This window comes from Pelodiscus sinensis, chromosome 19, assembly GCF_049634645.1.
Source record: "Pelodiscus sinensis isolate JC-2024 chromosome 19, ASM4963464v1, whole genome shotgun sequence".
Taxonomy (NCBI): Eukaryota; Metazoa; Chordata; order Testudines; family Trionychidae; genus Pelodiscus; species Pelodiscus sinensis.
The window spans coordinates 13694910-13717607 of NC_134729.1; the positions used below are offsets into that span (position 1 = coordinate 13694910).

The 22698-nt window shown below is 60.5% G+C and overlaps 1 protein-coding gene across 1 annotated transcript; it reads left to right on the forward strand.

Moving 5' to 3' along the window:
* Positions 1 to 1266: 1266 nt before the first annotated feature.
* NACC1 (nucleus accumbens associated 1) lies at positions 1267 to 22698 on the forward strand. Its single transcript, XM_075902443.1, has 6 exons — positions 1267 to 1457; positions 17173 to 18124; positions 19123 to 19305; positions 20563 to 20668; positions 21066 to 21163; positions 22421 to 22698. The coding sequence occupies exons 2-6, from the start codon at positions 17218 to 17220 to the stop codon at positions 22678 to 22680; spliced, it is 1554 nt and encodes a 517-aa protein (XP_075758558.1). The 5' UTR covers positions 1267 to 1457; positions 17173 to 17217; the 3' UTR covers positions 22681 to 22698.

A 22698-nucleotide genomic window follows, 5' to 3' on the forward strand; every position in this document is an offset into this window, starting at 1 on the left:
CACATATTTGTGTTTTGGGGGGTCAGTTCTGGGGGAACTCAAAATTAGGAAAAACTTCCTCAAATTCAAACCCCAGAATTCAGCTTTTGCTGTGTTAATTCTAGATCCAAACCTGAGTATGACCTTCCCTTACTCCAAATCCCCAAACTTGTTTTGTTTGTGTGTGAACTTTGGGCCTAATCACAGGGGAAATCTTCCAGCCATATTTTTCCTCCAGATTCCAATTTAAAGGTGGGAGAATCCCTTCTAATCCATCTCTCCCATAACAGCCCCTAGCTTCTTTTTGGCAGGAAAGTGGGTGGATTTTGCTCCTAGATCCAAACTTCCTAAGAATAGAACCTAACTCTCCCCTTTTCTTTGAACCTGACCTTCCCATTTCATGATTTATTTGCACCAAACTTTATATATTTCTCTGTACTAAAAATTGTATATAATGACATTTACTTCATACATATAAAAGTTTATATCCGTACTTTACATATATTAGTTTATAAAAGTTATATTAAGTTCAGTGCTCGGATATATAAGTTAGTTTACACAGATACATGTATAAAGGAAATGACAAAAAGACTTAAAGTAAGGACAAGAAGAAATGTATACATATAATTTTATTACTTATATTATAGTATGATATTTAGTTGTATATTTAGGTGTATATAGGTTGAGCTAAACATGTGATATAAGTATATATAAATCATATTATAACTTTATATACGTTTGATATAAATCATATCTATATATAAACGTAATAATAGGATATTAAATTTAGCATGATCATGGAAGCAGTAAGTTTAGTGCAGAGAAATTATGTATAATATAATCATCACTCTATTCTTCTTCTCTATATATACAATTTCCTGCATTACGCTCTGTATATTTTTACTGTATTAAAATGGTATAATCATAGTATGACGTTATGTGGATGTCTAGTGCTCGATTAGGAACTGTGTGTTTATATGAGAGTTTTAGACTCTGCAGAGGATGATCTGCAGAAAAGCGGATGGAATGACCCAGCTGGGTAGTTCTGCTTTCCTGGGTGTAGCAGGGGAGCATCATATGATGCTGCTGTTCTTGTCTCTCTAATCCCAGGCCACCCATCTCGCTAAGCTCCCTCCCTACACCCCCCTCTCCGTCCACACATGCACATCTAGCTGCAACCCGGCCAGCTGCTCCCTGCAGACCGCCCCTCCCCTGCGCTCAGAGCCCAGAGGCTGCCTGGCCGGGCGCGGGGAGGGGCCAGGCGCCCTGGGCCCAGCAGGGAGCAGCAGCAGCTCCGGGCTCAGCTAGCCGCGCCTGGGCGTGTGCGCGCCTGATGCAAGGGGAGGCCCGGCTGGCGGCGGCCGCGGCCGCATCGGAGCGCTCGGCCCTCGGCTGAGCCGGCCTGGCTGGCAATGAATGGCTGCTGCTGCGAGGCGAGGGCGAGCTGAGCCCTGCGCGGAGACCGCCCCTGTGCACAGGTGGGAGCCGGCCCGCGCCCCTCCCCCGCCGCGCCGCCCCCCGTGCACCCCCTGCTGCGCTGCCACTTGGCCCCCGCTGCACCCCCCCATGCACCCCCTTACTGCACCCCCACTTGGCCCCGATGCACCCCCGCCTGGCCCCCCATGCACCCCCCTACTGCACCCCCACTTGGCCCCGATGCACCCCCGCCTGGCCCCCCATGCACCCCCCTACTGCACCCCCACTTGGCCCCCCATGCACCCCCCTACTGCACCCCCGCCTGGCCCCCCATGCACCCCCTTACTTCACCCCCGCCTGCCCCCCATGTATCCCCTACTGCACCCCCACTTGGCCCCGATGCACCCCCCTACTGCACCCCCGCCTGGCCCCCCATGCACCCCCCTACTGCACCCCCGCCTGGCCCCCCGTGCACCCCCTTACTTCACCCCCTGCCTGCCCCACATGCACCCCCTGCTGTGCCCCCACTTGGCCCCTGCCGCACCCCCCGTCTGCCCCCATGCACCCCCTTACTGCACCCCCACTTGGCCCCCGATGCACCCCCGCCTGCCCCCCATGTACCTCCTACTGCACCCCCACTTGGTCCCCTTTGCACCCCCCGCCTGGCCCCCCCATGCACCTCCCTGCTGAACCCCTCCGCCTGCCCCCCCGATCCTGGGGGACCTATTGCGCCCCATCCCCACTGTACCCCTGGCCTGGCCCCCACTGCACCCCCGGTCCTAGGGAACCTGCTGAGCCCACCCCACTGCACTCTCCACCTGGCACCCTACTGCACCCCACGATCCTGGGGGCCTGCTGCAGCCCCCCGCTGCACCCTATGCCTGGCACCTTACTGCACCCCTGACCCCCACTCCACCCCCCGATTCTGAGGGGCCTATCACACACCCCCTCCTGTTCCTTCCCACCTGCCCCCCCACTGCACCCCTTGTCCCAGAAGGTCCTTCTGTGCCCCCTGCTGCACCTCCCACCTGCCCCCCCCCCCCACTGCAGCCCCCACCAGGCCTTCCATTGCATCCTCTGATTCTGAGGGGACCTCTTGCAGCTCCCACGTGAACCCCCCCACACGTCCCCCTGTCCCTGGGGGCCCCTGCTCTGCCCCCTGCTGCAGCCCTCCCCTTCACCCCATCCAGAACAGACCCTGCTCTGCCCCTTGCCGGACCTTCCATCTAACCCCCCCCCCATGCAGCCCCTTGATCTTGGGGGAACCTGCTCTGCCCCCCTCAGTTGCAGTCCCCCATCCAACTTTCCCACTGCAACGCCTTGAGCCTGGGGGGACCTGCCCTGTTCCCCCTCTGCTGCAGTTCCTCTTCTAACACTCCCCCCCCCCTTATCCTGAGGGGACCTGCAGCCCCTCCCCCGTCTGACCCACTTACTGCCCCCCACGAGAGGAGAAGGGAGGCATTTCTTCTCTTCCCCACTAGGCCGCGTCCTCCTTCCCCTCCCCAGCCAAAGCAGCCTGTACCCCTTCCCCTGGGTGGCATGGGGGGAGGGGAGCGAGGCCTTTCTCCTGGTCCCGCCTCTCCCCAGGAGGCCTCCCTGATCTGAGCCATTCCAGCTCAGCCCCTGCTCACCCCACAGGGCCTGGGGAAACTTTGTGCCCCAAGGGGAGTTCTCTAGCTGCCCCTCACTTTGCTCCTACACCCTCCCCCCCGGAAGTGACCTTCCCCCCCATGCTATGGGAAGACAATCCCCTCCCCCCACCAAATAACCCTGGTGAGGCCTTCTGGGGGGGGAGGGGAGGTGATCCCCCAGTGGATCGGGCTCCTGGGTGGAGAAAGGATCTTCTGTTGCCGCCCCCCCCAGGACGGGGGTCCTCTCCTAGCTGGGGTGGTCTCATTTGAGCAGCCTCCTGTACCTACATGGGCTTTTGTCTTATCTTGCTTCTGGCAGCCCAGCCGCAAGGGAAGGGCCGAGCCACCAGCCTAAAGTAAACTTCAGCTGCTTGGGAGTTTGGGGGTAGCGAGGGCAGGAGGGTGTGTGTGTGGGGCCAGCCTGCCCCTTCGCAGGGAGCTGGTGGGGTTTGGCAAAGGGGGGGTAAGGGGGGGGGTCTGTCCCACCCCCTAAAAAAAACAGGCAAAATAACCCAGGAAGTTTTCCTTGGAAAAGCTCTGTGTCTGGTGCAGCAGAACAACCCCAGAGTGGGGCCAGCGTGCGGTGTAGCAAGGCTGTGTGCGCTGCACCCCCCCCCCCCCCCCCCCAGCGCTCTGAAGTCTGGGTCTGCTGCTAATTGTTGGCGTTTTTCTTTGTGTTTTGGAGGGGGCGGGTGCAACTGAACTGTTTGGATTTGGGTTGTGTTGGGGTCTGGGGGGCTGTGTGTTTGGGTTGCAGTTTTCTGGTGGAGGTAATGTTGCATGCGCCCACACAGCACAAGTTGTGTTGTGTTTTCCCCGTTTCCATTTCTTGGGGTTGCAATTTTCAGGTTGTGGGGCGTGTGTGTGTAGATACAGAAATGTAAATAGAAAAGTGCATTGTTTGGTTTGGGCCAGGGATGTGACTGGTTAGTGATGATACTTACTGGTTAAACCCTGCCCGTCTCTGTTTCAGTGGTTAACTGTCATGTTTAACTGGTTAACTGATTAAACAGGATTTTACATCCCTAGTTTGGGTTATATTGCTTTTTTCTTCCTTTTGCTTAGGTTGCAATTTTCAGTTTGGGAATGAGAATGTGTGTGTACACACACACACACACACACACGCATGTACGTGCGCGCACACGCTATTTTGTTGGGGTTGCTATTTCTATTTTGGGATTGTATATTTTAATATGGTTTTGATTGGGTTGCAGCTTTGGGGTTGCAGCTGGGAATGGATTTAGGGGAAGGGATGGGGTATCCCCGCTTTGTGCATAAGCCCGGGTTTCTAAAGTTGAACCGCATCTCTGTTGGGTCTGCATCTTGAGATGACCCTTACAGCTGTGTTGAAACAGAGTGGTAGTGAACCGGGTTATATGTACGTGCTACTGCTGAGGTCCACAGACCCCACCCTTTGGGCTTGGGAGAGCTGGATTCAGTTCCCGCCTCCAGTGCACTCCCCTTGTGACACCCCCCAAGTCCTCTGTTGTCTGTGCCTCAGTTTCCCCAATTGTAAAATGGGAATAATAGCCCTGCCCTGCCTTACGGGGGTGAGGATAAATATAGCAAGGGTGCTGTTAGGTGCTCAGATACTGGGGTAATGGGAGGCCATATAAGTACCTAAAATAGATTGTACAGGGTGCTACATTGCACTGGTACATTGTGCGAAAGAATCCCTGCCCCACATAGCTTGCAGCTGAAATAGAAATTGCGTGGGAGGGGAAACTGAGGCACAGGGCAAGGCAGTGGGCCTCCCAGAGTTACCCAGCAAATCAGTTGCAGGGCTGGGCCATGGCCCCTCTAATCTTTTCCATCCATGTGCAGCTTTTTCCCATCTATGCACGGAATAAATCTTGCGTGCACTGAGGCCCGTGCGGATGTGCACCACCTGTAGTTACAAAACACCTCACTGTGGGTGCTCTGCCAGTCTGCCAGGCAGCGCTGGAACCTCGCCTGGGCAGCTGCACAAGCACCCGGCTCACTGGGAATGGAAATCCTGTCTCCTGATTCCTAGTCCGGTGCTTGCACCACTGGGCCACGCTGCCTCTCGTTGCTTCCTTGTGAAGCGCTAGCATGGCCATTGGCTCTGAGAGCTGCTTCCGCGACTGTCCAAGCTGGGCCACAAACAGCAGGCGACTCGGGGCCGTGTCGCAGCATCCGGAGGCAGTAGGGTCTAGTAGTTGCAGCACCGTGGTGAGAACTATGACTCCTGGGTTCTCTTCCCAGTCCTGGGATGGAGTGGAGTCTAGTGAGTGGACCAGGGTGGCTGGGAGTCAGGATGTCTCAGTTTACACCTCCCCAGGAATGGAGCGCAGCAGCTACATCAGTAATCGCTGGGGTCTGCTCGCACCTTTGGATCGGGACCCTCGGTGAGGAGGCGCCGTTACTGGCCTGCGTGTAAGCCCGAGCAGAGCTGCAGGGCTGATTGCAGCCTGAGCCAGGCTCACAGCAGCAATGGAGGCTGAGCAGCAGGAGTAGGTGCCGTGTGGGGGTTCCCATGCCTGTTGATGGGCAGTTTGCTTCTCTGGGTTGGATGCTTGATATTCAGCGGGTGGCTGTGTGGGTAGGTCGGAGGGCAGCCTAGGGGAGCAGGAGGCCTTGGCTTGGTGGCCTGTATATCACTGCTGGACGCTGTACCCCAATCTAGTGTGCGGGCGCCCAGAGGGCTGCCTGGGGTGCAGATCGGGCAAAGTCACTTTTCCATCTCCCACTGGCTGATGGTAATTTCTATGGCAGGAGCACCTAATGGCCTCAGCCAAGGCCGGGGGCTAGGGAGAGGGTCAGGTGCCACCCAGCCACCCTGGCCAAGATCGGGGGCCAATTGCACTAGGCACATGTGGGAGGGGAAATGGAATCACAGAGGGGGAGGGACTTGTCCGAGACCCCCCCGCAGACTCTCAGACCGGGGCCAGCTGCTCTAATTGGCCAGTGGGGGTTGTCTGGTCACACCCCGTGGGGCACTCCATGCGGATCTCTGGTGTGGGGGGACCTGTCAGTCTGCGTTAGGGTGGAGGACTGGCCAGCAGCACTTCTGGGTTCTGTTCCCAGCTCTGGGGGGGACCCAAGGTCTAGGTTCCAGAATCGGGAGGTTAGAGTAGGGGGGTGGAAGCCTGGGCTTCCTCGCTGCTTATTCCTGGCTTTGGCCCAACTGGTGGCCTGGAGAGTAAAAGGTTAACCAGTAAACATGCCCCTTTCCAGCATACCTGGTTAAAGGGTTAACCAGTTGGGGGGGGGGGGGCTGCTCCTGGCCAAAGCACCCCCCCCCCCCGCCTGCAGTGTAGCGCAGCAGACTTGGCCTGGCTTGGCTGAAGCAGCCCTCCACCTGGGGCGTGCTGTGGCAGGCCCTACCTGGCCTGGCCAGAGCAGCCCCCCCCACCTGCGCCTCCTGCTGCGGTTAACTGGTTAAATACCTAACTGGGACTTTACATCCCTAGAGTCTAGATTCCAAACTCTGCCACTGATGGCCTAGGCGACCTCTGGCAAGTCACCTCACCTTTCCCTGCCATCAGTAAAATGAAGATGATGCTAGTGACGTGTCCTCGGATGAAGGAGTGCGGGCTGCACGTGGAGGTAGTTAACGATCATAGGCATAGCACTTCCAAACCCTTGGACGGAATAACTAGAGAGCGTTTATTGTTGAGAGTCAGATGAATGGTAGAATCGTTACATTTTCTGCATAGGTTACAAAGCCAGAAGCGAGCGTGACCGTCTGCGTAACACAGCCCATGGGGCCCTCCCTGATCTGGCAGGTGGCCCCTTATGTGGCCCACAGGGGCTCCTGTTTGAAGTAGAGCCGCTGTCTTAGAAAAACCCTCCAAACTTGATTTACAAGGGATGGACGCTCCCCCCTAGTAAATTGTCCTTACAAATTGTTTTGTTATTGGAAGCTTGTTTGTTTAGCACCAACTTCCAGCCTCTCGCTCTTCTAAGACTTTTGTTCACTGGATTGAAGAGCCCTCTGTGATCAATGTTTTGTCCCCCAGGTAGGTACTTAAAAGACTGATCACGTCACCCCTTCGCCTTGGCTCTGTGAAATTACAGAGGCAGAGTTCCTGGAGTCCCTCGGCTGCACTGGCAGCATGGCCCAGCCGTCAGGGTTGGTACCAGTTTCCTCCAAACTTACTATGGGCAGAAAAACTTTGTCAGCCTACCCGTGTGTTAAAAATTCATCTGAAAAAAAGCAGGGGAGGGGACAGTTGGCTTCAAGAGCCCTGGAAGATGAAACTGACAAACTTCCTGCCCTGGTGAGATAAATCAGAGAAGGAAGGAGGCGCATGAGGCTCTTTGAGGCAGGGGCTGTCCCTCCGCGTGGCTTGCGCCTGCTCCATGGACTCCAGGAGTGGAGGTCTGAGCCTTAGTCGGCGTGTGAGGGTCGTACCTGAGAGCGATTTAAAATCTTGGTTGCCAAGTTACCCAGTTCCCTAATCCCGCGGCGCATTCTGGGCCGAGCTTGCTGCTCTGCACTATGGGTAGGGGGGTTGCTCCACTCTTCCAGGCCCGGCCGGCGCAGCTTCCCCCTCCCAGTTACCCCGGTTAGCAGGCCGGGTAACAGGCCATGCTTACCAGTTCTCTGATTAACCCTTTGCCTCTCTAGTATCTAGTGGTCTCCCTTGCGCCGGCTGCTCCCCAGATACATTATCAGAGCTACTCGCCCCCCAACAAAATACAGTGCAAGTGGCGGAAGGGGAAACTGAGGCCGGAGGGTGGTTTTCTCTGGGTCACGCAACAGGCGTGTGGCGGAGAAGGGAGCCTGGCCGGCCCGTGCTGCCTGCGCAGGAGAACTGCCGCGTTCGGCGATTCCTTGTTCTGCGCGATGTGAGGTTCTGTTCCACGCTGTATCCTGAGGGCGTCTCGTTCTGCTACGCGCCGGCTGCTGGGAAAGCGGCTCGCTGCAGCCCTCCTTTCGCTCGCTCGCAAATAGGTCACGGCCGGCGGCAGGCAGAAAGAGCGACTCCTTCAGGCTGCTGGGACTTTAGAAGCGCAACGTCGTCCAGGGTCCCGAAAGCCAAGGCGCAGAGGCAGCCTTACTGGGGAGGTCACTGCCCTGGGGCAAAACTCTGGGTCTGTTCCTGCATCACCCCGTGCCTCAGTTTCCCCCACAATCCATGGCGCTGGGGCTCCGTCCACCAGGGGGTCCCCCCCATTTGAAGTAGGATTGGCCGAGGGGAACCCCCTGAGAAAGGCCGTAGCTATCCTCTCCCTCCTAGGAGAGGCAGAGGCGGTAGCAGGCCATAGGGTCTATGCTTAGTGCAGCGTTTCTCAAACTGTAGGTCACAACCCCCAGGGGGGTCGCAAGCAACTTGGAGGGGGGTCGCAGGACAGTCCAGTAAAAAAATAGAGAAAATACTGGACATGTGCAATGTCCGTTTTTTTTCTGGTTTTCCAGCTGGGCGCCTGACGAGGGTGGATGGTGGCTGGGATGGGGGGTGCGATCGGTGCTGGGAGCCTCTGGTTGCGTGTGACGCCTTGGGGAGGAGGGGAAGCCCTGTCCGTGCTCCTGCGCGCTGGGCAAGCGCATGGTGGAGCCACAGCCGGACTCACTCGCGTTTCGCTGGGACTGTGCGCGGGATGGGCAGCGCCCTGGGATCTGCACGTACCCGGGTCAGTCCTGCTCCCCGCCGGCCAATTCGCTCCTCGTCTGACCCCCTCCTGGCCGGCTGGTTCTCCCCCACTTCTCCTCCTGATCTTCCTTGGCCAGCCCTGCTTCTGGCAGCCGGTTCTCCCCTCCTCCTCCTGATCTCCCCCGGCCAGCCCCACTGCACACACCCCCCCCCAACCCCTCCCACCGCCAGTCCTGCTTCCCGCCGGCCAGTTCCCCCGGCCAGCCTCAATGACCCCCCAACTTCCCCAGCCAGCCCCGCTTTCTGCCAGCCGGTTCCCCTGCCTGATCTCCGGCCAGCGCCGATGACCCCCCAACTCCCCCTTTACTCGTGGAGCAGTGAGGGTGGGGGGGTCACACAAATTCATTTAGAATTCTAGGGGGGTCCATGGTATTACGAAGTTTGAGCCCCCCTGGCTTAGTGTATTGAGACTGAAAGATCTTTGGGGCACTGGGCCTCTCAGGCAACCCAGTAGCAAGTGCAGAGAAGTTTTCTCAGAGGAGGCGTTGCTCCGCTCTCCCAGCCTGTCAGTCGGCGACCCTGAGTTGGGTGCGAAAGGCCCCCTCTGCTCGGACGGTTCCTCCCCCCCTTTCTTCCTGCAATTAGGGAACCGTGGGGGGGTAGCGGGTGTCTGAGCCAGGTGGCAAGCAGGCCGGGCTGGGTGGAGAGAGGTGTAGGGGCTAGTCTGAGCTATTGATCTTCCCTGGACGGAGGAAGGCTAAAAGCCGCCCCGCTCTGGCTTCTATGGAACGAGTTGTCGGGTCTCAGCCCCGTTCCCTCCTTGGCTGCTGGCTTCGGCAGAGGAGAGCAGACTGCTGAATCCCCTTCCCCCGACGGCGGGTCCCTGGGACAGAGGCAAGGCCGGTCGCTAGTCCTGGGCAGGGGCTTGGTGAGGGCTGTAGAGACCGGGCTGGCACGGGGGTAAGATGTCGGTCGGGGAAACAGGGCTGAGACGCCTTCGGCCTTACTTTTTGCTGTGTTGCTTAGCAAAGCTCGGGCGATAGGATAACGCACCCTGGGCTAGGATTTCACCTGACGATCACCTGGTGTCTGCAGGAGGCTTGTGCCGAGCAAGGCTGTGCCAAGCCCTATTGTGCCAAGCCCTGAGATTGGGGGGTTCCCTCATGCTGGGGGCTGCATGCCCCCCCAGCACAGATCTGGGCCCCCTCATGGTAGGCCCTGCACAGCCTCCGCCAGCAACGTCCCCTCTAATCTTTTCCGTCCATGTGCAGAATAATTTTTGTGCGCTGAGGCATGTGCGGGATGTGCACCACCAGCAGAACCAAAACCTAGCGGGGGGCGCTTTGCTAATCAGCTGGGCAGCGTTGGACTTTCCCCTGAGCGGCCGCACAAGCTTACAGGGAACACTGCCCCTCAACTGAGATTGGGGGGTTGCTTTGTGCCAGACCCTTCATAGACCCCCCCCCCCGACCCCAGCAATTGGGGGCCTCCTCATGCACAGACGCAGAGTGAGGGACAGACCTTGCCCCGATGAGCGTTCGCTCCGATTCAGATTGGAAATAGAAGGGACAAAGGCAGGATCCATGCCCCGGCTATCGCGAAAGGGCCGTGACTTGTCCCTATGGAAAAGCTGCGCTGGTTTGGAAGTGCAGGTGTGAACGGGAGCCGATGGGCGTGGAAGCGGCTTCAAGGGGCGCTCTGGTTTCAGTTTCCAGCCATTGGTTCCGGGCGACGAGGGAGAGATTGAAATCAGACAGTCTGGGCAGGGTGTTCTCTGGGTCTTTAAAAACCTGGAAGTTAAACCCGTTGGAGGATTCCAAGTCCACGAGGTCTGAGTGAGGCCAGGCATGGAGCCCGGGCCCCGGTCTGTCACCCTCCTTTCGCTTCTCTCTCTTCAGGAGGCCTCTGCAGAACAAGGCGGAGAACAGACTTGCCCTTGTTTTGGTGTCGGGGCCTTTGCCCGGCAAGGTTTGCAGTCGGGATCCCAGGCCTGGGAGGAGCAGAGACCAGATGTTGATGACAAGGCATAAGCTGTCATCTCGTTGTGCATTTGTACAGCGCCTAGTACCGCATGTCTCCTAGGGAGGCAGTGCGGCCTAGTGGACTCGGGAGACCTGGGCTTTCTTCCGAGCTCTGCTACTGATGTGCTAGGGGCCCTTGGGTGAGTCTCTTCCCCTGCTCTGTGCCTCGGTTTCTCCGCCTGTAAAATAAGGACAGTGACTTTCTTTGAGATCTGTTCATGGGAAGTGCCAGGCGAGAGGAAGTGGGTCTGGCCCACGAAAGCTCATCATCTAATAAACCATCTTGTTAGTCTTTAAAGTGCTACACAGTCCTGTATTTTATTGGAATGGATGTGAGCAGAAGGTGAGGGGCAAGGTTGGGGGGAAGGTTCTGTCAGAGGGGGGAGAAGGGGTGGGACGCCAGGACTCCTGGGTTCTGTGCCCAGCTGTAGGAGGGGAGTGATGTCCAGTGCAGGGGTGGGCAACAATTTTTGATGGGGGGGCCCACTCCAAGATTCTGGTAAGTGATCAAGGGCCGCACTTGTCCATGGAGGGGGGGCAGGGTCTGGATGGCGGCTTGGTGCAGAAGTGAAGTCGGGGGAGGGCAGTGGGGTACAGGAGAGGGCGGGGGTCTGAGAAGGAGTTTGGGTGAAGGAAGAGGTTGTGACCTGGGCAGGGAATGGGGGTGCAGGGTCCGGGAGGAGAAGATTCTGGTCTGGGGTAGGTGTGGGGGGGGTGCAAGAAAGGATTCTGGCCTGGGGGAGGGGTGTTGGAGGGGGTTTGGGTGCAGGGAGAGGATTCTGGCTTGGGGGAGGGGCGTAGGAGGGGGTGCAGGGTCTGGGGGGGAGTTGGGGTGCAGGAGGGGTGGGGTGCCAGAGGCAGGCTCTGACCCCGCGGGAGGCACTTACCTAAGCGGCTCCCAGCCAGCAGCACACTCAGGCAGGCTGCCCAGCAGCCCCAGATGGCTCGAAGCAGCTGGCTGTTCCATGTGGCTCTCTGTGCTGGGGGGGGACGCTTCACGTGCTGCCCCGCCCCCAGCAAAATCTCTCGGCTCCCACTGGCTAGATTCCAGCCAGTAGGAGCTGAGAGATTTTGCTAGGGGTGGGGGCAGTGCATAAAGCCCCCTCCCCCCGTGCAGCGCAGCCAACCGCAGGGAGCAGCCAGCCGCTTGGAGCAGCGCTGCTCCGTGCTGCAGGGGCGGGCCGGGTTAAAGGGCTTGGCCGGCTCCGGTCTAGGATTAGACTCCTTGGGTTCCCCCTGCTGACCCCCTCGCAGCTTTAGGCAAATCCCGTGGCCTCCTTCCCCCCCCATGTCAAATGGGGGGTGCCCCCCGTCCTCTGGCTCGGGCTGAGGGAGAAGCAAAGCCCGAGGGGCCTGGGGGTTGGGGAGATGCCGATGGGGCGCTCAGCCCCCCTTCCCACCGCCCATCCCTGGCTTCCCACTGAGTACGGAGGCAGGCGCAGCGTGTGGGTGCAAAGTCGATATGCGCTCGCTTGGGTCCCCCTCCCGGCTCGCTCGCCCAGGGGTGGCTCCGGCTCCCTCGTTCGGTGCCCGCCACATGCGAAACAATGCGAGAAAGGCCTCTGCTGCTCCCACCGCTCGTGCCCCACGCCCAGGGGAGCACAGCGCACGGGCCGGCCTGGGGGAGGAGCATGGGCCTCCCCCCCCCCCCCCCGGGGGGGAACTGGAGTCGGAGCCAGCCCCTGTTCTGGGCCAGGCTGGCTCAGGGCGGAGCAGACTGGGAGATGGTGCTTTGCCCTCTCTGGTGCACCAGCCTCCTCCTGCCCCAGGTGAGGGCAGTGGACAGCTCAGGAAACAGGCCGGGTCTTTTTCCTCTCTGGGGGGGTTTCTGGCTCGAATCCAGCGCCAGGGCGGGGGACACGAAGGCAGGTGGATTCTCTCCTGTTCTCTTGGGATTAAAAAAAAAATAATGAACTTTTCAAAAAATCGTAAAGCAAATTGCTCCGCTAATCACGACTAAATTAACCCTCCTCCCTTCCCCGGGCAATTTGATAGGCCTGGCAGGCCTTGGTGTCGGGGTGGGAGCGTGGAATTGACTTCATGTGGCTCGGATTTCCTGCCTGGTGCGCGAGTGTTTGGCGAGGAGCTGGCCATGTGGCTTGTGTGTGTGTGCGGTAACTTACAGAGGAAATGTGTGTCCCTGCAGAACTCACTGCTGCAGGACCATGTGGTGGTGAGAGTCAAGAAGGGATCGGGTGGCTAGGCCACACCCATGAGGTGTGGGGCTGTGTCCCTTTGGAGTGGGGACTCTGCCACTCTGGAATTTGGGCGAGGGATAGCTCAGTGGTTTGAGCATTGGCCTGCTAAACCCAGGGTTGTGAGTTCAATCCTTGCGGAGGCCATCTAGGGATTTGGGGCAAAAATTGGTAAGGGATGGTACTCGGTCCTGCTGTGAAGGCAGGGACTGGACTCGATGATGTTTCAAGGTCCCTTCCAGTTCTAGAAGACAGGCAATCTGCATTAATTTAATTTAAAACAATTTAATTGATGCGGCTTCCCCCCCCCCCCATGCACTGCCTCCCCAGGGGGCCAGCTCCCCGCACTCTTCTTCTGGGGCCGACTCACCTCTCCCACGGCGCAGGGAAGCGGCCGCACTTCTCCGGGGCCGAAGCCAGGTGTTACGGGAAGGGGAAGTGGCAGGGAATTTGGAGCCCCATTTAGCTTGGCGCCTTAGGCGGCTGCTGAGTTTGCCGATTGGCATGGGCTGCCCCTGCGGGTCGCATACAGCTGGGACAGGAGGCTGTCCCGGGAGGGCGCACCCCCGGTGCATCTGGAACTCATGTGGGTTCCTGGGCAGGAGGACGGGAGCCAGGCAGAGCAGAGACCCCCGCACGCTCCGTCAGGAGCAGATGACGTCCCCCGGGGACTGTGCAAACTTTAGATCCAGAGCCCGTTCGCGAGCCGGGGGGGCTGTGGGGGCGCGGGGGGGCGGAGGGCGCAGCGAGCACCCCGACGTTGGTCTGTTGAGGCTGGAGTGGGTGGGGAACCGACGGGCCGGCCGGCACCCGCCAGCTCGCGCCGCTGCGGAGGAGGGGCTGGGCCTGTGGGCTCTGCCGGGCCGGGGGGGCGGGGAGCCGCTCTGCACTGCAGGGAAATGCTCCATGCAGGCTCCGCCTCCCACTGCTCCCATTGGCTGGGAATTGTGGCCAATGGGCGGGGCAGCGTCCATGGGGAGCCGTGCAGAGACAGCTGCCCCTCCCCCCAGCTGTGCCAGACAGCCCCCCAAATCCCTGCCCCTTCCCACCCAGCCCCTCTGTCCCCACCCTGCTCCACCCTCCTGCCCAGCCCCCACCTTCTCCTGTACCCCTGCCCCACTCCACCCTCCTGCCCAGCCCCCACCTTCTCCTGCTCCACCCTCCTGCCCAGCCCCCACCTTCTCCTGCTCCACCCTCCTGCCCAGCCCCCACCTTCTCCTGCTCCACCCTCCTGCCCAGCCCCCCACCTTCTCCTGTACCCCTGCCCCACTCCACCCTCCTGCCCAGCCCCCACCTTCTCCTGTACCCCTGCCCCACTCCACCCTCCTGCCCAGCCCCCACCTTCTCCTTCTCCACCCTCCTGCCCAGCCCCCCACCTTCTCCTTCTCCACCCTCCTGCCCAGCCCCCCACCTTCTCCTGCTCCACCCTCCTGCCCAGACCCTGCACCCCCGCCCCGCTCCTGCACCATCCCAGCCCTCTCCTATTCCGCCCTCCTGCCCAGACCCCATTCCTCTCTCTCCCTCCCCGTGGGGCTGGAGCTTGAGGGGAGTGTCCGTTGCTCCAGCTTCTCAGTTGGGGGCCGCGTCTGGGAGGGGTTTTGCTTCTCTTGTGTGTGGCCCCTTCCCCAAAACAGGCTCCCCCCCTCCTGGTTGGACAGTAGGAGCTGCCCGTTCCGGGCCGCGAGCGGAGCCCCTGCCCCAGGCGTTTGGATGCCAACGGAGGGCTCGCTGCTGCTGGATCATTGCAGAGCTGGGTGTGGGCCGGCGGGTTCGTTAGCATCTGGGGCAGGGATTTCCCATCATGCAGTGCTTCCCTGCCTTCTGTCCCAGAGTGCACTGCGGCTCTCGCTTCGGCATCGCTCTGTGTGCGACTGGAGACGCCTCCCCCACCCACCTTCCGAGCCGGGGGGTTCCCTGAACCCTCCCCCCTGCGTCCCGAGGGGCTTGGGTGCGGCTGGGGAAGACGCTCCCTTCTCATCGGTTTTGGCTCCAGCGGAGGCCGGGGGAGGGTCCTTTCCCGAGTCAGGCAGACTGGACACTGCCCGTGAGCACAGAGCTGGTGGGTACCGGGGACGGACGGCTCAGAAGACCTGCCACCCGGTGACAGAGCGTGGGTTCCTAGCGCCTGTCACAGAGACGGGCACAGGCGGAGTCTGCCTGTTCCCCGGGGTGGAAAGGGCTCGTCCGGCGAGCAGAGCGTGGTTCGAACACAACCCTTTGGCTGGGACCTGAAGCCAGACAAATGGAGCCGGGGAACAGGGTGTAAATTTGTCCTGGGGAGCATCATCTGGGAGCTGCTCCCCCGACTCGGGACGGAGTCTCCGTTTCTGACCCGGTTTCGCTCAGGCCGGGGTGTGTTTCTGAAAGCTCCGCTCTGGGAGTTCGCTCGGGCCGTTCCCTGGCCCATGTGGCACAGACCACGATAGTCCCTGCCGGCTTGGAGATCTGTGGGCACGGGTGGGATTTCTTGCTTCTGAGCTGCGGGATCTGGAGGTGTCAGGTGAAACCCCCCTCTGGGATCCTGTTCCCCAGGGTTTAACACAAGAGTGAGGGGTCCCCAAATGAATTGAATTTATTGTGTTTTTAAAAATGTTGTTAAGCTGCCTTGAATATTTTAAATAGAGAGGTGGGGTAAAAATATTTTAAACAAATAAAGGAATGAATGAGCTTTCGTGGGCAAAGACCCACTTCGTCAGATGCATCTGACGAAGTGGGTCTTTGCCCACGAAAGCTTATGCTCCTACACTTCAGTTAGTCTATAAGGTGCCACAGGACTCCTCGTCGCTTTTGCAGATTCAGACTAACACGGCTACCCCTCTGATAAAGGAATGAATGAATAGGCAGCAGGTTTAAAACAAACCAAAGGGAGCTTTTCTTCACGCAGCACTGTCAACCTGTGGAACTCCTCGCCAGAGGATGTTGTAAAGACCAGGATTTTAACAGGGTTCAAAAAAGAGCTAGCTAGATTCAGAGGACAGGGGCATCAAGTGCTATTAGCCAGGCTGGGCAGGGATGGTGTCCCTAGCCTGTGTCAGAGGCTGGGAATGGGCGACGGAAGGGATCCCTTGATGGTTCCCTCTGGGGACCTGGCACTGGCTGCTGTTGGCAGATGGGACCCTGGGCCGGATGGGTCTTTGGTCTGACCCCGTCTGGCCGCTCTGATGTTCTTAACACGGGCCCAGGTGGCGGCACCCTAAAGATGGGAAAGTGAAGCTGCCTGACGGGACGTTCCGCCCAGGGCAGACTGGCAGCTAATGCACTTTCCTTTTTCTCTCCTCCCCTCCCCCCCACCCTCCTCTGCCCTCTGGACATTCCCCCTCCCCCGCCTCTGGCCCCCCACCTGTTCCTCTTCTGCTGCTCCCCCCCTCGTCCTCTCTGACCGATTTTATCTCTCCCCACGTCTGCACCCACCTATCACCTTCCTGTCCCCCTCCCCCCGCCGGCCCGTCCATCACCTGCATCTCCTCCTGTGTGTCCTTTGTGGGCTGCCGGCGTCTGTTCCCACCTGGCCATCCACTGGGGGGCACATCCATCCGTGGGCATGCATGTCTGTCCGTCCCTCCCCATCCGTCCCCACACCCACCATCCATCCATCCATCCCTCCCCCCCACCACCCATCCATTCATCCCTCCCCACCCACCACCCATCCATTCATCCCTCCCCACACCCACCGTCCATCCATCCATCCATCCCTCCCCCCCACCACCCATCCATTCATCCCTCCCCCCCCACCACCCATCCATTCATCCCTCCCCACACCCACCGTCCATCCATCCATCCATCCCTCCCCCCACCACCCATCCATTCATCCCTCCCCACCCACCATCCGTCCATCCATCCATCCCTCCCTCCCTCCCTCCCTCCCCACCCACCCACCCACCCTCCATCCATCCATCCCCTCCCCTCCCCATCCCTCCCCACACCCACCATCCATCCATCCATCCCTCCCTCCCCTCCACCATCCATCCCTCCCCACCCTCCATCCCCTCCCCATCCGTCCCCCCACCCACCCACCATCCTTCCCTTCCCCATCCCTCCCCACACCCACCGTCCATCCATCCATCCATCCCCCCCACCACCCATCCATTCATCCCTCCCCACACCCACCGTCCATCCATCCCCTCCCCATCCATCCCCCCATCCATCCCTCCCCCCTGCACCCACCATCCATCCCTCCCCACACCCACCCATCCATCCATCCATCCCACAACCACCCTCCATCCATCTACCCTGGCACCCACCCTCCATCCATCCCCACACCCTCTGTCCCTCCCTCCCACCCCCCATCCATTCATCTCCATACACCCCATATCCACCCGTCCATCTCTACCTCTGCCCCCTGTGTCTTTCCCCTCCTCCCGGTCTCCAGCCAACCCCCCACCGCCCCCCCACCCCCCGCCCGGAGGAGGCGACTATGGCGCAGACGCTGCAGATGGAGATCCCCAACTTCGGCAACAGCATCCTGGAGTGCCTGAACGAGCAGCGGCTGCAGGGCCTGTACTGCGACGTCTCGGTGGTGGTGAAGGGCCATGCCTTCAAGGCCCACCGGGCCGTCCTGGCAGCCAGCAGCTCCTACTTCCGGGACCTTTTCAACAACAGCAAGAGCGCGGTGGTGGAGCTGCCGGCGGCCGTGCAGCCTCAGTCCTTCCAGCAGATCCTCAGCTTCTGCTACACGGGGCGGCTGAGCATGAACGTGGGCGACCAGTTCCTGCTGATGTACACGGCCGGCTTCCTCCAGATCCAGGAGATCATGGAGAAGGGGACTGAGTTTTTCCTGAAGGTCAGCTCCCCCAGCTGCGACTCCCAGGGCCTCCACGCCGAGGAGGCCCCGTCCTCCGAGCCCCAGAGCCCCGTGGCCCAGACCTCCAGCTGGCCCTCTTGCAACACCCCCCTGCCCCTGGTGTCCCGGGTCAAGACGGAGCAGCAGGAGTCGGACTCGGTCCAGTGCACGTTTGTGGTCAAGCGGCTTTGGGACAACGGCCAGAAGGAGGGAGGAGGCGGCGGCGGCAACAATGGCAGCCGCAAAATGGCCAAGTTCTCCACCCAGGACCTCGGAGGCAACCGGCAGCCGCCGCCGCCGCAGCAGCCGCCGCCGCCGGGGGCTCAGGGAGCGGGAGGCGGGTCGGGCGCGGGGAGCGGGCCCAGCACGTCCGACCAGACCAGCCCCGGCACGTCCAGCGCCTACACGAGCGACAGCCCCAGCTCCTATCACAACGAGGAGGACGAGGAGGAGGACGCGGCGGAGGAAGGCTCCGATGAGCAGTACCGGCAGATCTGCAACATGTACACCATGTACAGCATGATGAATGTAGGGCAGACAGGTGAGAGTGGCCGGGGGAGGGGTCGTTCAGGCTCCGCCCTTTGGGGGCGGGGCTTGGGGAGGGGGAGGGGCGCTAATGCCTCCTGGGGGGCAGGGCTCAGGGAGATGGGACGGGACTTAACATGCTCCGGGACTTAACATGCTCTGGGAGGGTCTCTTACTGCTCCAAGCTGGCAGGGAGGGGAAGGAGTATAGCTCCGCCCCTTTGGGGTGTGGCTAAGGGAAGGGGCGGGGCTGCTGGCTCCACCTGTGGTCGGGGTGAGGCTTACAGGCGAGTGGAAACCACAGTTAGTTTTCACTGAGCGCTGGCCTGGAAGAGCGGAGAGAACCCAAGAGAGGAAGGGTGGCCCAGTGGTTAGGGCATCGGGCAGGAGAGGGATGGGGGCAGCAACGTCTGGGCATAGAAACCGTAAATCGGCGATGTGGCCGAGGCCTGGGGAGACGCCGCCATCTCGCTGGGCAAAGGCTCAGCCTCTGTCCTGAGTTTCGCCGGGTCTCAGCCCGTCCCCGGCGAGCAGGGCGCCCAGGCTGCTATCAGAGGGCTCGGCAGGAAGGCCGAGGGGCCTGTCGGCAGGGGGGTGTTTCCCACGGACACGTGGCGGGGGAAGGGCGCTGGCCCGGGGTCCCTGTTGTAAGCGGGGGGAGAGTTTGCTCTTCGCCTGCTGGAGAGACGAACCCCTCGTGCTCCGGGTTAACAGTTCATTCCCGGAGAGGGAAACCGGCACACGTGGGCCCTGCTCGCTGTAGTGAGCCCTGACTCCCAGCTCTCGAGCTCTAACCACTAGACCCCACTGCCCTGCTGGAGCTCATCACAGAGCCCAGGAGCCTGGCTCCAAGCCCCCCCCCCCCCCAACCACTAGACCCCACTGCCCTCCCAGGGTGAGGGAAAGAACCCAGCCGATCTGCGCACACAAGCCCCCCCCCCGCCACTAGGCTGACTGCTTAGGCCTACGGGCGTGTGCTGCACGTTCACCCTCTGCTCCCCCCCCCCCCCCCCAGCGGCGGCGGCCGAAAAGGTGGAAGCCCTGCCCGACCAGGTGGTCTCCGAGTCGCGCAACCGGATCCGGGTGCGGCAGGACCTGGCGTCCCTGCCGGCCGAGCTCATCAACCAGATCGGGAACCGGTGCCACCCCAAGCTGTACGACGAGGGCGACCCCGCCGAGAAGCTGGAGCTCGTGACAGGTGGGGGCGGGGCATGAGGCTGGGAGAACCCAGAGGGGAGGGGCCTGATCGGGGCAGCAGGTTTGCAGACTTTTTGGTGGTGCCCAGAATGAGTCCAAGTTTCACACACACACCCCAGCCGAAGGCTCTGGGGAGGAAGGTTGTGGGAGGGGGGAGGGAGGTTGTGGGAGGGGTGGGGGATGCAGGGTCCATATAACCTGCCAGCAGGGGAATATGCTGCCCTATAGGCCTGTTCCAGCCGCGGTGGGGACGCAGCTTAAAAGTTTTAGAAACCACTCAAGGACCAGGCTGGGGGTGGGGCAGGCCAGGGGATAGCTGGGGGGGACAGGTGGGGGGTGGCAGGGAGTGGGGCAGGCCAGGGGATAGCTGGGGGGGACAGGCGGGGGGTGGCAGGGAGTGGGGCAGGCCAGGGGATAGCTGGGGGGGCAGGTGGGGGGTGGCTGGGAGTGGGGCAGGCCAGGGGATAGGTGGGGGGTGGCAGGGACTGGGGCAGGCCAGGGGATAGCTGGAGGGGACGGGGGAGTGGGAGGGAGGGGGGCAGGCCAGGGGGTGGTTGGGGGGGGCAGGTCGAGGGTGGTTGGGGGCTCTGTGAGCCGCAGGGCAAGACTTGCCCATCCCTCACTCCCCGGCCCCCTCCACCTGGCGCTGGCCATGCCCAGGAGAGACTCTCTTTCCCGCTGTGGAGGGAGATGCGTGGGCCAAGGCCCGGCCCCAGGACAGCTGCTGCCGTGCGGCTCCTGAACAAACCCCCGCGAGGTTGGGAAGGGTCAGAGGTCGGGTTTAAGGGCCCCCAGTGCAAAGTCGGCTGCTAAGGAAACTCCGTGCAGGGCCCTGAATGAGGGCGGGGGGACCCAGAACTCCCCGGGGGGAGCTGGCATGGCACCTGGCAGAGCAGAGCTCAGCTGGGGGGGCTCTGTGGCTCCGTTGGGGGCGCAGGGTCTGGGTGGTGCCCAGCACAGCAGGAGGCCCCGATCCTGGTTGGAGGAGGGGAGGGTCCATGGGGCATCCGAGAGGGGACCCTGGATGGGGACCAGGGGGAATTTGGCACAGCAGCGGGCCCCAGTGTTTAATAACTGCCCAGGCCCCAGTGTTTGCAGCCCCCGGCCCAGGCCCCCGTCGCTGCCCTCTTGGGGCTCCCGTCCCTTGGCTCCCCCCGGCTGGGCGAGGAGGCGGGAATGGAGGCTGTCCCTTAGCAGCGCCCCCTCGTGGGGGCCCAAGGGACGCGCTGGGCCATAATGGGGCCTTTCCCCCTGCCAGGTACCAACGTGTACATCACCCGGGCGCAGCTGATGAACTGCCACGTCAGCGCAGGGACGCGGCATAAGGTGCTGCTCCGACGGCTCCTGGCGTCCTTCTTCGACCGGTGAATTTTGGCTTTTTTTATCGGGAAGGAGAAGGGGTCGCATCTCTCTGTCCCCCGCCCGGCCCATTAGAGTCCTGCTCTGACGCCATTCCAGGAGGCAGGGCTCCAGGATTCTATCCCCAGCTCTAGGAAGGGAGTGAGGTCTAGTGGTTAGAGCACAAGGGGGCCAGGAAGCAGAACTGGTGTCGTTCCCCCCACCTCACCCCCACCCACCTGTGGCATGGGGGGCTGGGAGTTAGGACTTGTGCTCTAGTCCTGGCTACGAGAGGGATGTGGGGCCTGGGGGTCAGAGCTGGGGTCACTGGGAGCCAGGACTGCTGGATTCTTTGCCCACCTCTGAGCAGGGGTCGGGGCGGCGGTGGGAGCGTCTCTCATACTCGGTCCTTCCCCCGTCTAGGAACACTCTGGCGAACAGCTGCGGCACCGGCATCCGCTCGTCCACCAACGATCCCAGCCGGAAGCCGCTGGACAGCCGGGTCCTGCATGCCGTGAAGTGTGAGTACCTGTGGCCAGGGCAGGGGGGCTCCGACTGGCAGCGGGGGGGGGAGCCCGCGCGTCGGCACGTGCCACGACCCCGGCACCCAGGTGGGCGGCTCAGGCCCCGTGCCGCTGCAGGCCTGGCCCAGAGCCCAACGCATCCTCCCTGTGGAGCGTCAATTCGGCCCGTTAAGGGATCCTGGCCCGAGCGCTGGGCAAGGCGGCTGACGGGCCGGAGACCCAGCTGGCGCAGAATGGGGCGGCTCTGCCAGCTCCTGCAGGGCACCATCAGACCCAGGCCTGGCTCCGCACTCCTCCCGGAGCCTCCGGGTCTGGTGCTGAGCATGGCAGGGGGTGCGGCGGTTCACATGACCCTCGTACCCTCCCTCTGGGGGAGGGGGGAGCCGCTAATCCTGGCCCCAGTTCCTTTGAAGGGCCTCCCATGGGGAGCAGAGAATGGGGGTCTATAGGCAGAAACAGATTTCCCATCAGGGAGGTTGTGCCCCCTACTGGCTAGAGGCTGCAGGCAGTCAAAAAATATAGGCCCTAGCTAAGAAGCTTGATTTTTAAAAATATTAATAATTCCTGCCGTTTTCACCCGGCTCTAATCTCAGCCGCTTTTAGACCCTTAATTGCTCAGGATTGTTGTTTGTGTTGGGTGGGTTTCCACTCGGATGCAGATCGGATGTTTTTGGTTTGTTGACCATTTAGAAAAGGGGTGGTTGTTTTTTTTTTTTTTTTTTTCAAGGGGGGGGGGGGGGGGGAGTCAACATTTTGGTGAATCAAAAAGTTGAAAGAAACAATGACCAGTTTGGACTGGACAAACCTTGCAGCTTCTGGTTGGAATGAAAACCAAAATGATGGACCGGTTGGCGAATGAAAAGACGGTGGTGGGGACAGTTGTGGGTGGAACGAAACGTTTTGTATCATCGAAACGGGCCTGGCTTGTTTTGACTGTTTTAAAACGCTCTTTGAACTTCGAGAGCAGCAGGAAAACAAAAGGTCGGTTCCAACCAAAAAAGCTTTTTTTTTTTTTTAATCCTTAATGAACAATGAAGCAAAACTGACATGAATTTGAAAAATACTTTGGTGTCACTTGATTTGCATTTTTTGCTAGGGAAAAAATGTGGGGCCCCTTTCTACTACACCCACACACACCCCCTCTCCTTTCCGGCACCAGGAGGGGGGTCTCACAACACGCTTGCCCGCTGGATTGGCCTGGGTGCTAGTCTGGTTGCCTGACTCACAAGAGTCTCTCTGTGCCCCACTCCCCAGTCTACTGCCAGAACTTTGCCCCCAACTTCAAGGAGAGCGAGATGAACGCCATCGCGGCCGACATGTGCACGAACGCCCGGCGCGTGGTCCGGAAGAGCTGGATCCCCAAGCTCAAGCTGCTGATGGCAGAAGGTGACACCTACACCACGTTTATCAACGACACTGGGAAGATGGAACCGGACATCATGGGAGTGGAGCACAGTTTTGAGACGGGCAGCCATGACGGAGATGCAGGGGCCTCGGCCGAGAGTCTCCAGTAAAAGCCGCTTCCTCCCTGT